Below are 13,363 nucleotides of genomic sequence, written 5' to 3'. Positions count from 1 at the left end.
AGGAAATGTTCACTGGAACAGTAACACAACTGCCTCTGTGTAGACAGGAGATAAGAGTGGTAAAGTGGAGGGATATAAAGTATATTTTCTTGAACATTTTTATTAACTAAGAAATTGTACACGTTACATTGGGAATACAATAAAATAGAGCTGATAATGGTAAATTATAAATACACAAGGATGTGAGCAATGTTCTGTGCTTTCTCCCTGTTCTGATTTAATGTTCTAGTTTAATCTTGTTTTTCACTTTTTTTTTTATCTTTGTGTGCTTCAATGCTGTGTGATCGATTGTTTAAATTGTTTAACTTCCTATTGTTTGCCTTCAATTTGTCCATCTTTAACTTGCAAAGCGCCTTGTAACAGTGTTCTGAAAGGCGTAACTTGTTTATTATTATAAAAAACAAAAGAACATATATTAATATGAAAAATAATGGAAAACTTAACTTAATAAATAAGAATTAATTGGACTTTAGGGGGCTTCCCTATATGTGAAGTAGGGGCACATTAATACGACCCCCTCTCTTACGCAATACTGTGGCTTGGTTCAGCTCTCGCGATGTTTGGCGGGTGGAGTGTCAGAGTGTCAACAACGGGCAGCAGCAGCAGCACCGCGGCGCTGTCCGGAGCAGGGAGGTGGGAGAGGCCGTTTCCACGGTGGGTGAGTCCGGACACTATTCGCTTGTTCTAACGTAAAATGGGATTTTTCGTGACCGACACCGATTCTGTGCTCGTGTCACTGGTGTTATTTTCTGCGCGACCAGTTCACGGGCATAGCTTTCTTTAGCATATAGCGTGCTAACGTGTAGCTGCTAACTCGGTGGAGCCGAGTGTGAACTAGAGCTAACGAAGCTTGGGTTAGCATTCGCTTAGCTAGCTGTGTTGGGCTGGCAGCTACACAAGGAAAAACATCGCTTGGCTGGGCGTGTTCGACCGTGTGGTGTGTGACATAAGTGAGCACGATACTAGCCTCTGCGCTCGGGACGATGACAGGGCTGTCAGGTTTCGGGTCAGTGTGGTGTGGCTAGCAGCAGGGTTCTGCTAGCCTGAGGCCCATTTCCCATGAAGTCCAATATGTACTTACCATATGATAGCCCTATGATAACCTATCCTTGAGTCCCGTCACCCAGCCCACCTCAGTAGCTGCACAGCCGGGTGACCTCGGCAGTGTTCGCGGGCTAACGCCTCTGCCTTGAGGACACTGTAGGGCAGGTTGTGTGTTAGCTTGCTCTGGCTTTGCTGCTTCATCGCTGATCGCCTGTCCACGGTTCGCCTCGACTTACCGAGTCCGCAAACGCACCGAACAGGCCGGAGATGGTCGGCCTGTTCGTCACTTCAGTGTTTACGTGAGAGCTCGGGCTATCAATGGCGCTAACAGAGACTGTGGTTCTCAACAGGTGCACGTCTCATGTGGCCAACCACTTTCTGTTTGGTCAACGCTGTCAATGGCCGGAAGCTGGTTTAAACTTGCACTATTGCAACCTTCAGTAGCATGTATTTATTACTGATAACATAATGTGTCTTAGTAAGATCAGCTGTCTGCTTACATTGGAGTTAACAGTTTGCTCTTTGCTTTTTTTTTTACAGATCACTCGTCTGAAATGGGGGATGACAGACCTTTTGTATGCTCTGCCCCTGGATGTGGGCAGGTAAGATTTCTTTCAATATTTATTTTTTACTTCTCTGATTATCAAGCTCTGAAATCGAATACCCTGTTCAGACCTGTTATTTACACCCATCCTGAGTGATCGGATTACAAGTGGTCTGTGCCAAGTTGATTGGTTTGCAGCCAACTGACTTCTTAAATTGTTAAAATCTTCCTCATAGTTTCGCAGTCATTCATTTCGTTTCTCCTGCTCGCTCTACCTTTCGCTCTTGCTCGCACTGACACACATACAGACACACACAAACATTGGAGTTAGACCGGGTCAAAACAAAATAATTCAGTCATCATAAACAACACTGACAGCTGTGATCCCCATATAGAGTGGGGAAGTGTTTCCCCGAGAGATCCAATCACAAGTGGTTACAGGAGACACATTCAGGACGTATTTGAATGCCAGGTCTGAACAAACGATTATCACGCTGACCACTTCTCTCAAGACGAATGTTAATATCAGGTCTGAACACGGTCTAAAATAAATCCTTGCTTCTTCACCACAATTTATTCAAGGTGAGGCACAAATGCCAGAGTAATCCATTAAAATGAGTAAGCACATGTAAGACTGCTTTTACAGTGTCTGACATCACTGTAGACCTTCTGCACATAAAGGAAGGAGCTAATCTTCATTTCAAATCAGATTTATGAGCAGCACAGTGGCCAGAGTAATGATGCTGTTTGGTGGATATATTACTAAACTTTTCTTATCTGCTGTGTTATTGTTTGCAGGGATTCACCAATGAAGACCACCTGTCAGTCCACAAACACAAGCATGAAATGACATTAAAATTTGGTCCTGCCAGAACAGACTCTGTTATCATTGCAGGTAATGACATTACCATTTACATGACTGTTTTTACCTCTATATTTGATATAAAAATCTGTTGTCTGTTGTGAAAGGGACATTTCTGTCTACTGACATAATTCTTTATTTTTTTTTCAAATTCAGACCAGACCCCCACACCGACACGTTTTCTGAAAAACTGTGAGGAGGTTGGGTTGTTCAGTGAATTAGCCAATTCCTTTGAACAGGAGTTTAGCAAAGCTCATGATGATGACCAGAGGGCAAAGCACCTGGTTCGAGTAAGGACGATTGTATGTTGAAAGGAACTTCACACTCTTGCATTACTCAAGTTGTAAGATTCATTTATTTATGAATTTAATGATTTCAGACGAGCTGATATCATCTTCTTTTGTCTGCTTTTTTCCTCTAAGACTGCACCTTTACAAACACCATCTCTAGCCAAAGATGAGGACGAGGGTCCTTTGGAAGTTGACTCTTCACCTCCTGGAAGTCCAGACTCCTCCTCCAGCATGTCGGACGACAGCAGAGACTCAAGGGTGAGAGGACAGATGCAAAGTATTGCTAGAGACGTCTGTTATGTGGACTGCACATTGGATTACAGACGGGCTGCAACTATCGATTATCCAACGATTACTTATTCGATAAATGATTAATCGAATTATTTTGTATTACTAGATAAATATAATAATGGATTTATCAAAACAAAATTTGTAAAACTTGTGCCATTTACATTTATTTAGTAATCTTCTCCTAAATACAAACACATCTGACAACAAACAAAGTATGCACTGCAAGGCATTATTCCACAACAAAAAATAGCCCAGTCTCAACTGATAAAAAATTAAAAAAGTTAATTTCATTCATGATTATATCTATTTTCCTGAATACAAAAAAACTTCCATTTAACTGTCAACATATAAAGTGTGTGATGTTTCAACAGGTGATTCCCACCAAGCCCAGCTCTGCCCCTACTCCAACCATTGTACGTCCAGGTTCTCTTCCACTTCACATGAGTAATGAACCACTACACCCTACAACTCTGCCATCCCCAACATCCGTCATCACACAAACTCCACCCTCCAACCGACAGCTCAGGTAAACAGATGTGTTTCTCTTGGTGGTATTTACAGCTCATCCTAATCCCTCTTGAAAGATATAAATGCACCGTTTCCTCTATTGTAATTTTGTCAGTCTGCACCAAATGGAGGAACAGCAGTTTACAAGTATCTGATTTTGTCAACAGCTCCCCAACAAGTTCTTATCCACTGGTGAGGCACCTCCCTAATGGGCAGAATGTCCCTCTCCTGCCCAGTCCTGTGCAGATGACCTCAGTTATATCTGTAAGTCATTTTCAAAACTCTCAAAAGTATAACGCATTTTATTTAGGAGTCTTTTTTATAAACCGCTCAAAAAATAAAGGGAGCACTTAAATACCACGTATTTTTCCAATGGAAACAAATATGACTGTTGAAAATCATTACTGTCGGTAACCCCTTGAGTGCTCAGTGAGAACCTGCTCTCATCTGTGAAGAGAACAATTGCGAAACTGCCAATTCCATTGTTCTCTGGTGATGCCAATGGAGCTGCTTGGTGCTGGGCTTTGAGCCCCGGTCTCAACTGAGGACGTCAAGCTCTCATCCGACCCTCATGGAGTCTGTTTCTGATAGTTTGGTCAGAAACCTACACAGCAGTAGCACTCTGAAGGTCATTTTGTTGTGCCCTGGCAGTGCTCCTCTTGTTCCTCATCGCACAATTGAGCAGATACTGGTCCTGCTGCTTGGTGGTCTCCCTTTTACGGCCCTGTTCAGGTCTCCTTATGTAATGGCCCCTCTCCTGGTATCTCCTCCAGCATCTTGAGACTGTGCTGGGACACATAGCAAACCTTCTTATGATGGCACACATAGATGTGCCATCCTGTAGGAGCTAGACTACCTGTGAAAAGCCCTACCCCTAGATATGAAGTGCCCTTTGCTGGCCGTGTCCACCTCCAAACTGAGCCACAAGGGGTACAACTAGAAAATCTTCCCCTTAGGGACCTGGCACCACTCGCTACGTCATCAGCGGCAAAACAACATTATTACATTGACAAACGATATCAACTAACACCACTGACAACGGTAATCAACCAATATTATAATAGTGACACAGATTGATCTGTTGATCATTACACAGTCAGTCAGTGTGTTTACATTGGCTTCTTCAATGGAACATTAGTCCATAGAAGTTTCGAACCCCGAACTGAAAACATTATAACATGAGCAGGGAAGTTTGCAAAATGTTAAGCTGTTCAATTTTTCAATCTTCATATAAGGGATACATGAGTGACAAACTTTACTTGTTACTCATTCAGACTGTTCACATGCTTGTTTTGACAGCATGACCAGCTATTTTCGTGAAATTCTTATCACAGAGGTTCAATTTTCATTTGCTACTGGATTGAAATAAGATATACCGCTGGATTTAAAAAGAAATTTATAGTTACTTTGCAAGTTTTCATACTTACATTTATGAACATTTTACCTGCAGCGGCTGCCATGTTTATTTGCTTTCTTTGTTTGTAAAGCATTCAGGAATTTCTGTCTACCCGTTCATTTTAGCGGGGTCCTGAATCCCTGCGGTTGAAGGGGTGGTTGAAGAAACACAGTTAGCAGCACAAATCTCTGCCTGACTGACTGACATCTCTCAGTGGATGTCTGCAAACCACCTGAAAATTAACCTTGACAAGACTGAACTACTTTCCCATTTACGGAAGGGCTCTCCCACACACGACCTGACTATTACCTTTGACAACTCTGTGTTAGCCCCCACCCGGACTGCTGGGAACCTGGATGTGACACTCAACCAATACGCCCCCTTCTCACTCAGAGGGCGGTGCAGGTTCTGGTCCAGGCCCTAGTCATCTCCCATCTAGACCATTGTAACTCCCTCCTGGCTGGTCTACCTGCTAGTGCCATCCGACTTCTGCAGCTCATTAAGAATGCAGCAGCTCGACTAGCCTTTAATCTAAATTAACTCGCACTACTCCGCTCCTCCGCTCCCTTCACAGGCTACCAGTGGCTGCCCGCATCCGTTTCAAAACATGAGAACTGCGTACCATGCTGTGAACGGATCGGGTCCAGTCTGCATTCAGGACATAGTCAAAGATACAACCAAGCCCTTTCACGCCGCTCTGAGTCTGCCAATCGGCTTGTTGCTCCCTCACAGCGAGCTAAACACTCAAAAAAATAATAACAATACTACACCTTCAAGACCATGCACAAAAGTAGGGGCAGGGGCCATGTGGTAGGGGCTAAGGGGTGAATTGGGACAGGCCCCAATTGATCCCTTAATCTTTTTGAGCAATGTTCTTGATCCATATCTCTTCTGATTCTTACTCTTTTTCTCTCATGACCATTCGATGGAATGTGAAGCTTGCGAGGCCAGTGAACTCAGTGCCTAACATCCCTGGGATCCCAGGACCTCCAGTTGGTGGAGCGAGCAGTGGCTCGTCCTCGCCCTCTGGGTACAGTCTGCATTCTGAGGCCAATATGGTGAGAGATGAGCAGTCATATTGGCATCATTATAGGGGCCAAACTATTTGTAGCATGTGTAAAATTCCTTTTGAATATATTAATTGTGTTTTATTTAATAAGTGCAGACGCCTAACTTTTAACAGCTTTTTGTAAGGTCAACGTTAGCGGACCTTCATGGTTGCATCTGTATTTTTGTAGCGACTGAAGACAGTTCTTACTCATCAGAGCCAGGGAGAACAAGATGGTGGTGGGTCGGGGTCCAACCCTGCTTTTCCACATCGGCATGAACAGAGCCAGCAGCTCGGCCAAAACTCTGATGCACCGTCACCTGCTCAACCACAGGTACTACACAGGTCATATGAGCCTCTATATAAAACGACCTAGCACCTTTCCCTCCCTTTTATTATGAAGACATTATCTCAGACACATTTCAAATTGGTACAAACTTGTACTAGAGGATCATATGATTTATTTTTTTGGGTGGTCAGAGTAACTCTGTCCTCACAAAACATGCCTTTGGTTTCTTGAATGTGATATCTCAAACTTTCTCTGAATTTTCCTTAAAGTTTAACTTTAATCAACTGAATTGACACTATGAAACTGAAAATATGTTTGGACTTTTGACATGACTCATTCAATATAATGAGTAGGTCATGCAAATTTAACATGTTTAAAGTTGGTCTCCACATAGCTTCACACTATACTTCGCAATAAGTATTCATGCACTTATTCCAAAACATCCTGTGTTATTCTGAGTGCCTGACTTTCTGAGAAATTGTCAAGTAACAGCATGTTAGTGCCTTTTGAGGAAAAATGTCCTCCTTGTGATAAAGTCTTTCTGTAAATCAACACACCACATTTCCCATGCCACATAATCTAGATGTGATGTGAAATTGTGTTTCACTCAGGTGTCACCTGCTCAGCCCACGGGCAGTCGGCGACGTCGAGCCTCGGAGATGGATCCTGATGAGAGGAGGCAGCGTTTTCTGGAGAGAAACCGGGCGGCGGCCTCCCGCTGCCGGCAGAAACGAAAGCTGTGGGTGAACTCTCTTGAGAGGAAGGCAGACGATCTCGTCAGTAATAATGTCTCCCTGACGGTGCGGCTTCAATGTCTCCAGGGTTTATCCCAAATATTTAAACACGCTTACAGATTAGTTTCCCTGATAATGTGACAGGTAGGAGCATGTTGGGAATGATGTGTATGCTGTGTGCTTTGTGTTGCAATCAGAATGAAGTATCCCTCCTGAGGAATGAGGTGGCACAGCTGAAGCAGCTCCTTCTGGCCCACAAAGATTGCCCTGTCACAGTTATGCAGAAGAAGGCAGCTTTCTTAGGTAACCACCGAGGGTCACAAACAGACAAGCTTCCAGCACAATGTTCCTTCTTTTGTTAGGATCCATAAATCATCTCCTCCATCTAATGTGTTCTTTTTACTCGCTCACCTCTCTTAAGGGTGAATGTTTCTTTCTCTGTCTCTAGCTGCAGGAGGAGATGAATCCTCCAGGGACACTTCTACTGAGCCCATCAGCTCCCCGGCGGCAGTTATCCAACACGGGCCGTCACCGCCTGCCTCTGCCTCCAGCCCAGGGGCCACCATCAACGGTCTGAGTGTCCGCGCTGCAGAGGCGGTGGCTATGTCAGTCTTGGCTGGCATGGGATCCGGCCAGCAGGGAGGGGTCGTCATGGCGACGCAGTCCCAGGCAACTTCAAGATGATGTGCTGACACAGGTAGCCAGTATGAACTTGAGTGGCAATTGGAGGCCGAACTGGTGCAAAGTGTTTGAAAAGAGGGATCTAGCCTCCTCTCTCACCCCAGACTAAGTTACTCCGCCCCCCCCGCCCCTCACAGCCAATGATAATCACACAAAGACACTGCACAGCGGCTCCATCAGCCCTCCACCCCGGCAGTATCCCTGTTCAGAGAGTCTCTCTGTGTACATACATATGAATAACACGTCAGAAACTCACATTGCGGGTTCGGGGGAATTTCTCTTTCAGTTACGACAGTTGGAAAATGTTTTAGATCAGGAAGAAAATTATGAATGAAAAAATTCTGTATGTGAAAATCATGTGTTTTTTATTTTTGTTTCACATTAAATATGCAGCTTTAGTCTAATTCTGTCCCACACGCTGGCTGTGATGAGGTTGGTTGCTTTCCAGGCTGATAGTTTTACTCTGTGATATCTTGTATTTTTTTAATGTAAGGAAAGACTTTTTCATGCCTGTTACTGGGCGTTCCACGTAACTTGGGGCTGATGCAGTGAAAGTACCGGGAGAGATGGGCTGGCTGACTGCAGTAACAGCAGCCTGGGAACTGTTTCTAATGCTCTTCTTTTGTTTACTTCTCACACTGACTGTTAGTTTTCTGTCTGCGTTTCCCCTTTGAGTTCACTGTCCTTTTAAATACACAATGGTTTAGTCAGCCAAGTGCGTAACAATCCAAATTATAGACGTGTTCATCGTTTCCTTGTAAATGTCTGCCTGACTGTTGTAGCATTAATTTTTAAGCCATTTGGAATGGGTCCCATTTCATTTATTGTGTATGTATCAAACTCTATTGGTTGCATGAATTATTCATGGCTGAAGAATACCACTGTTTGTTTGTGCCTCATCGTACTATCACTGGTTATTGAGCTGCTTTTACTTCTGTTGTATAGCATCAAATTATTGATGCTAAGATTGTCCTTGTGTAAGAATTCCATCCTCAATCATTGAAATGGTTAGCTTTAGAAGGCCCTTAAAGGATAATCAAACCTAGTGCATTTTAAATCATTTACCATACCATTTCAGTTTGAGGAAAGAGGTAGTGCAATATATTTTTCTATTAAATATCAATGTTCTTGCATTTAGCTGACGCATGTAGCCCAGCCACCGAGAGGGGTTTGGTCTATTTTAATTGAAAGCTTAAGTAACTAGGTGAGTGGAAAAAATGTGGAGAGGAGTAATCTTGAATGAATGAGTTCGGTGACGAATGCACATCTGTAGGGAAATACAGATGTACTCGACCTGGTTGCTTTCCAACATTTGAAAAACTGTCTTATATCATGAAGTAGACTTCATACATGAGCAAGGTGCATCTTTTTAAATTTAAGTTTTGACATGTAGATTGTTTTGTACCACATTGTACTTCCAAGACTATCACATTGTGTTTTCCCCTTTGTCACTGTTTTTGTTTTTACTTCATTGTCTCAATATGTTTTTAGTTTTTTTTCATTGGGCATGTTAGGCTTTTTACCATCATGTGATTTTATGTTCCTTTATTTGTTGAAGAGCATTAGTGTGCTTTATTTGTTTAACACGGTGAACCACATGAAAAAAACTTCTTTAAGATATCCATTTGGAGGGTGTTTGTCAAATACTCAGGCCTCAAGGTGGGAAAAATTACCTGTGTATAGTCTCAACTAATGAATAAGTTGTCTCGGGCAAAACCAATAAATTTATGAAAAAGAAAACATGTTTCCAACCAGCCCCAGTTTATTCCTTTTCTCTTTCCATTGCATTTGATCTTCTTAAAATGAAATTCAGTGATCTTATGTGTTTCTGAAATACTTAAAATAGAGGATCAAATGACTATATAAAAGTGGTTGCTGATAGTGTTTACATCTGACTGCAGTTCCTTTCAGCTCCACAGGGCTCTACAGCTTCTTGTAACTCAGTGTTTTCTCAAGTTCACCTCAGTTCACTCTTACAGACACAAGACTAGCAACATTAGCAAAGTTGTAGGGGTCTGAAATGTTCTGAATAAATACATTGTCTGTATATACTTGTGTTTGATGCCAAAAAAAAAATCCATAAAAATACCTATAATTTCATTTGATTGATTTAAATTATTTATTATATATACATAATGTGTTTTTAAGTGTATATTGAAGACAATGAAAGCAGGAAAAATGTGCAGGTGTCTGGTTTAGAAAATAGTTGCTCCATTTAAAAAATTAGTTTAAAATCTATCTTTGTTTACAAATTACTTTCTTTCCAAATGGTTACAAAAACGTTGAAATATCAAAGGCCCTCCAGGCATATATTTATCTGAATTAGGGCCCGAGCACTGACAGGCACTGACAGACAGTGGGGCCCTATTGGAATTGTAAGGATTATTATTATTATTCAGGATGGGGGGGAGGAAGTCCACCAGCAGGGGGAGCAGGGAGTCCGCCTGGTCGCATCCTCCTGTCAATGTACTCGCGATCAGCAGGTCCGGTCATGTGACCGACTCACAGACCGACTCTCGGGGCGAGTTGCTCCACAGTCATGGCGGTGTCGGGGAGCCGCGGAGATGGAGCGGTGAAGAGCAGCACAGCGGCCGCTTGATTCTTCTATCTTTCGCCACTTCGCTTCATGCTGGACTGTGGCTGCTGACGAACGTCCCGCTGCTGGTCGCCGCTGCTGCGCTTCCGACGATGGCCGACCGCGGCGTTGATCCGTCGGCTCTGCCTAAAGAGGTCAGGGACCAGCTGGCGGAGCTGGACCTGGAGCTGTCCGAAGGTAAGCGGGGCTGGAGCGGTGCGGGGGCTGCGGGGGCTGCGGGGCTGGTGGTGGATGTGCAGAGAGTGAAAACAAACACATAAACAAACAGCCGGAGTCAGCTGCAGTAAGATTAAAAACACACTGACCTCCTTTTCAAGATGTCACTTCTTTATCAAGTGTTCTTCTTGCTTTTATTCCACATATCAGTTATGATCTGCACAGGCTGTGACACAAGCGTATTTGGTTTATATGCATAAGCTTGCATGTTTGTTTTATATTTCCCCTTCTGCATTCTTGCTGTGGTCCACATCCTCTCCCTCCATGTTTAGCACACAGTGCTTCCCATCTCTATATGAGCTTGTACACTCTTGCAGAAGAAAATGGGTCATATCTGTCATCCCTCAGGCCTTGGGTGGCATCAGTGGACTCTACACGATGCTGCTCTCACAGCCTGAACCCTGCACTGTAGCTCATGCAGCAGAGGGCCATTTGTTTTAGAAGAATGACTGTGGGAAATCAAAGAAATAAATAAGAGGAATATGGTGCTGGCTGTTATGCAAGTCTCCTCCTCACCCTGTGAATCACAGCGCAGGAGCTTGATTGGTGCTGTGCAGTTCTCAGGCGCCCGGGGGTGGATGAGTAATGTAATGTTTCACGTGGACGAGCCGGGCATGGGGGGGTTTATGGGCCACTAATGAGGCCTCATGCACCACAGAGAGACATCCAAACACTGATACCTGGAAGTGTCCGGCCCATGTGGGAGGACAGGTGAGACTTCCAATCACAAGAGAGGAGGACGTGGAACCAGTTAAGATTCATCACTTGCGCCGCGGTCAGACATTTAATACCTCGGCCAAGGAAGTTGTTTCACCTTGTCAGTTGGATTGTTGGGTTGATTTTTAGTTGGTTGGGTGGATATATATTCTTTTATAAATCAGGGGCGCAATAGGGGCCACAATTTACACAGAGGGGCTAAATGTAAGTATGTACACCTGATTCCTCGCTCCTTATTTACTGTTAGCACGATAGCTTTGAGCGAAACCATGCATCGTTGAATATATTATAAAAAGCTTAGAAATGTATTGAGACACTGGGATGTATGTATGGTTGGTATTGCTTTTGTTGGTGGGGGCTTTGTTTAGAAAAAAATAGACTACTAACAGGACAGGGATACATCAGGGACCAATCAAATTTCAGCTGGGGCCAGTGCCCCCCCTGGCCCCCACTCCTGGATCCACCCCTGGTTGGTTGGTTGGTTTGCCAGCAGCATCAACCCCAAAACTACTTGACAGATTTCCATGAAACCTGATTAGACGGAACATGGGCAAAGAGAGAGACCATTTAATTTGGACGTGGATCCAGGTCATTTTTTATCCCTTTCTTTAACATTGAACGATAGTGTATTGTTTTGTTTTTTTGACGTTTTCAAAGATTTCCCAATCTTCTACAATTTGGATAATGTTTTCATGATCTGCATTGCATTGGTTTAGCTGTAAGGCTTGACATGTTTAACGGGGACTGTTGGCCCTTGGCGGAGGTATGCACTCCAAGGATTCTAGTTCCTTTAGAATCTGGAGTGTTTACTCTTCCATTCATAAGAATGCAACGACATGTGTTGAAGATGTGAGCAGATAAACCAGCGTTCAGACCTGGTTTTAACATCCATCTTGAGTGGACAGCTCTGAGTACATGAGTAAACACACAGGGCGGTGATTCTCCCTGTCATTTGTTCCAGGTGACTTTAGTATATTCAGAAAACAGCCCAGCTCGGGGCCTTGTTTTTTAGAAACTAATACTTTTTATGTAACACAAATAATACAGGCATCCTCTTTGCGATATTGTTTATACAATATTTCGGTTCATTCTATTTAAAGTAAAACCTTCATCTTCCTTTTCCCACACTCTCAAACCCATAATCCTCCTCCTCCTCCTCCTCCTCCTCCTCCTCCTCCTCCTCCTCAGCATTACATAGCGGTAGATACTACTCCCCTTAACAGCCCACTTGTTATGTGAAGTTAACAGTTTACCTCCACAGTACCTTTCTTGACATGGCGTCACAGGGAGTTGCTGTGGCAACTTTGATCTGAGCTGTGGAGTGTGTTCTGGTTAATAATAGACTGCGATTAACGCCGTGATAATGAGAGTGGATAATGGAGCAGGGGGATGTATGCTCACTGTACATTCAGCTCACTTCACATGGACCAGAGGCTGTGGATGGGAAATCCCTTTGCACTCAGGAGGATGATCCAGTCAACGGGACCTCCACCTCTTCGGTTGCTCTGGTCGTGTGTATTTGATCGTTGTCCTGCTGAGTCATCAGAAGTGGTCATTTTTTGTTCTAGTGCATTTGACTGAATCCGAGCTCACAGAGTGCTCCTGTCGTCCTCTGCATCCATCGTGCTGCAGTGCAATCATCAATAAATGCCAGTGTGCCAGGCCCATAGCAGCACCATCACCATGTTTGACAGAGGAGCAGCTGACTTTGGATCATGAGCGTTTGATAGAGTTTGAATCTTCGTTAACTCAGTGGGATTATTCATGTCAGAACTCTATTGGTTTCTTTTTTTAGGCTTTTGTGGACTGCGACCAGGCTTTGCAGGGGTTTGAATGTTAGAGTGAATCCTCTGAAGATGAAGTCTTCTCTTGATTGTTGATGGGGAAAAAAACATGTTCGCCCACATCCTGGAGACCATTCTTGACTTGCATAAAGGGCTTTTTCTTCACCATGCACATTTTTTTTCTGCTAATCTGCAAGTCTCAAGCTCCTCGATCAATTTGGTTGTTTGATATTTTCCAGTTTCCCCTGTGCACATCTGCTTTTTACTGTGTAGAATATATCCAGTTCTTGATTCTGGCAAACCTCGGATATGACAGATTTCTTTTGAACCTTTCTCCAACTCTCAGGTCTGAGCAACGCTTGAG

General features: G+C 43.6%; 2 protein-coding genes across 7 annotated transcripts in view; both read left to right on the top strand.

Moving 5' to 3' along the window:
• The first annotated feature begins 568 nt into the window (after window positions 1-568).
• Window positions 569-9,426, top strand: atf7b (activating transcription factor 7b). 5 transcript variants are annotated; one of them, XM_062400163.1, is made up of 12 exons: window positions 569-658; window positions 1,585-1,646; window positions 2,387-2,483; window positions 2,607-2,740; window positions 2,873-2,998; window positions 3,403-3,557; window positions 3,706-3,802; window positions 5,873-5,992; window positions 6,173-6,316; window positions 6,883-7,071; window positions 7,203-7,308; window positions 7,454-9,426. In XM_062400163.1, exons 2-12 carry the CDS (start codon window positions 1,599-1,601, stop codon window positions 7,687-7,689), a joined length of 1,452 nt encoding a protein of 483 aa, XP_062256147.1. In that variant the 5' UTR covers window positions 569-658; window positions 1,585-1,598; the 3' UTR covers window positions 7,690-9,426. The 5 variants fall into 5 exon arrangements, with proteins under 5 accessions (XP_062256147.1, XP_062256154.1, XP_062256140.1 ...); XM_062400170.1 differs by having other exon boundaries at window positions 2,607-2,752; window positions 6,200-6,316; XM_062400156.1 differs by having other exon boundaries at window positions 2,607-2,752.
• A 620-nt stretch (window positions 9,427-10,046) lies between these two features.
• dip2bb (disco-interacting protein 2 homolog Bb) overlaps window positions 10,047-13,363 on the top strand; it is a 40,170-nt gene continuing 36,853 nt past the window's right edge. The window contains exon 1 of one of the 2 annotated variants that reach the window (XM_062400137.1): window positions 10,047-10,459. In XM_062400137.1, coding sequence (XP_062256121.1) covers window positions 10,087-10,459 — 373 coding nt within the window. In that variant the 5' untranslated portion in view covers window positions 10,047-10,086. The remainder of the gene's footprint in view (window positions 10,460-13,363) is intronic. The other variant, XM_062400145.1, reaches the window with a different exon arrangement.

This window comes from Platichthys flesus, chromosome 2, assembly GCF_949316205.1.
Source record: "Platichthys flesus chromosome 2, fPlaFle2.1, whole genome shotgun sequence".
NCBI classification, from domain to species: Eukaryota; Metazoa; Chordata; class Actinopteri; order Pleuronectiformes; family Pleuronectidae; genus Platichthys; species Platichthys flesus.
The sequence above is the reverse complement of the archived record's forward strand: the minus strand, read 5'-3'. Positions and strand labels throughout refer to the sequence as shown.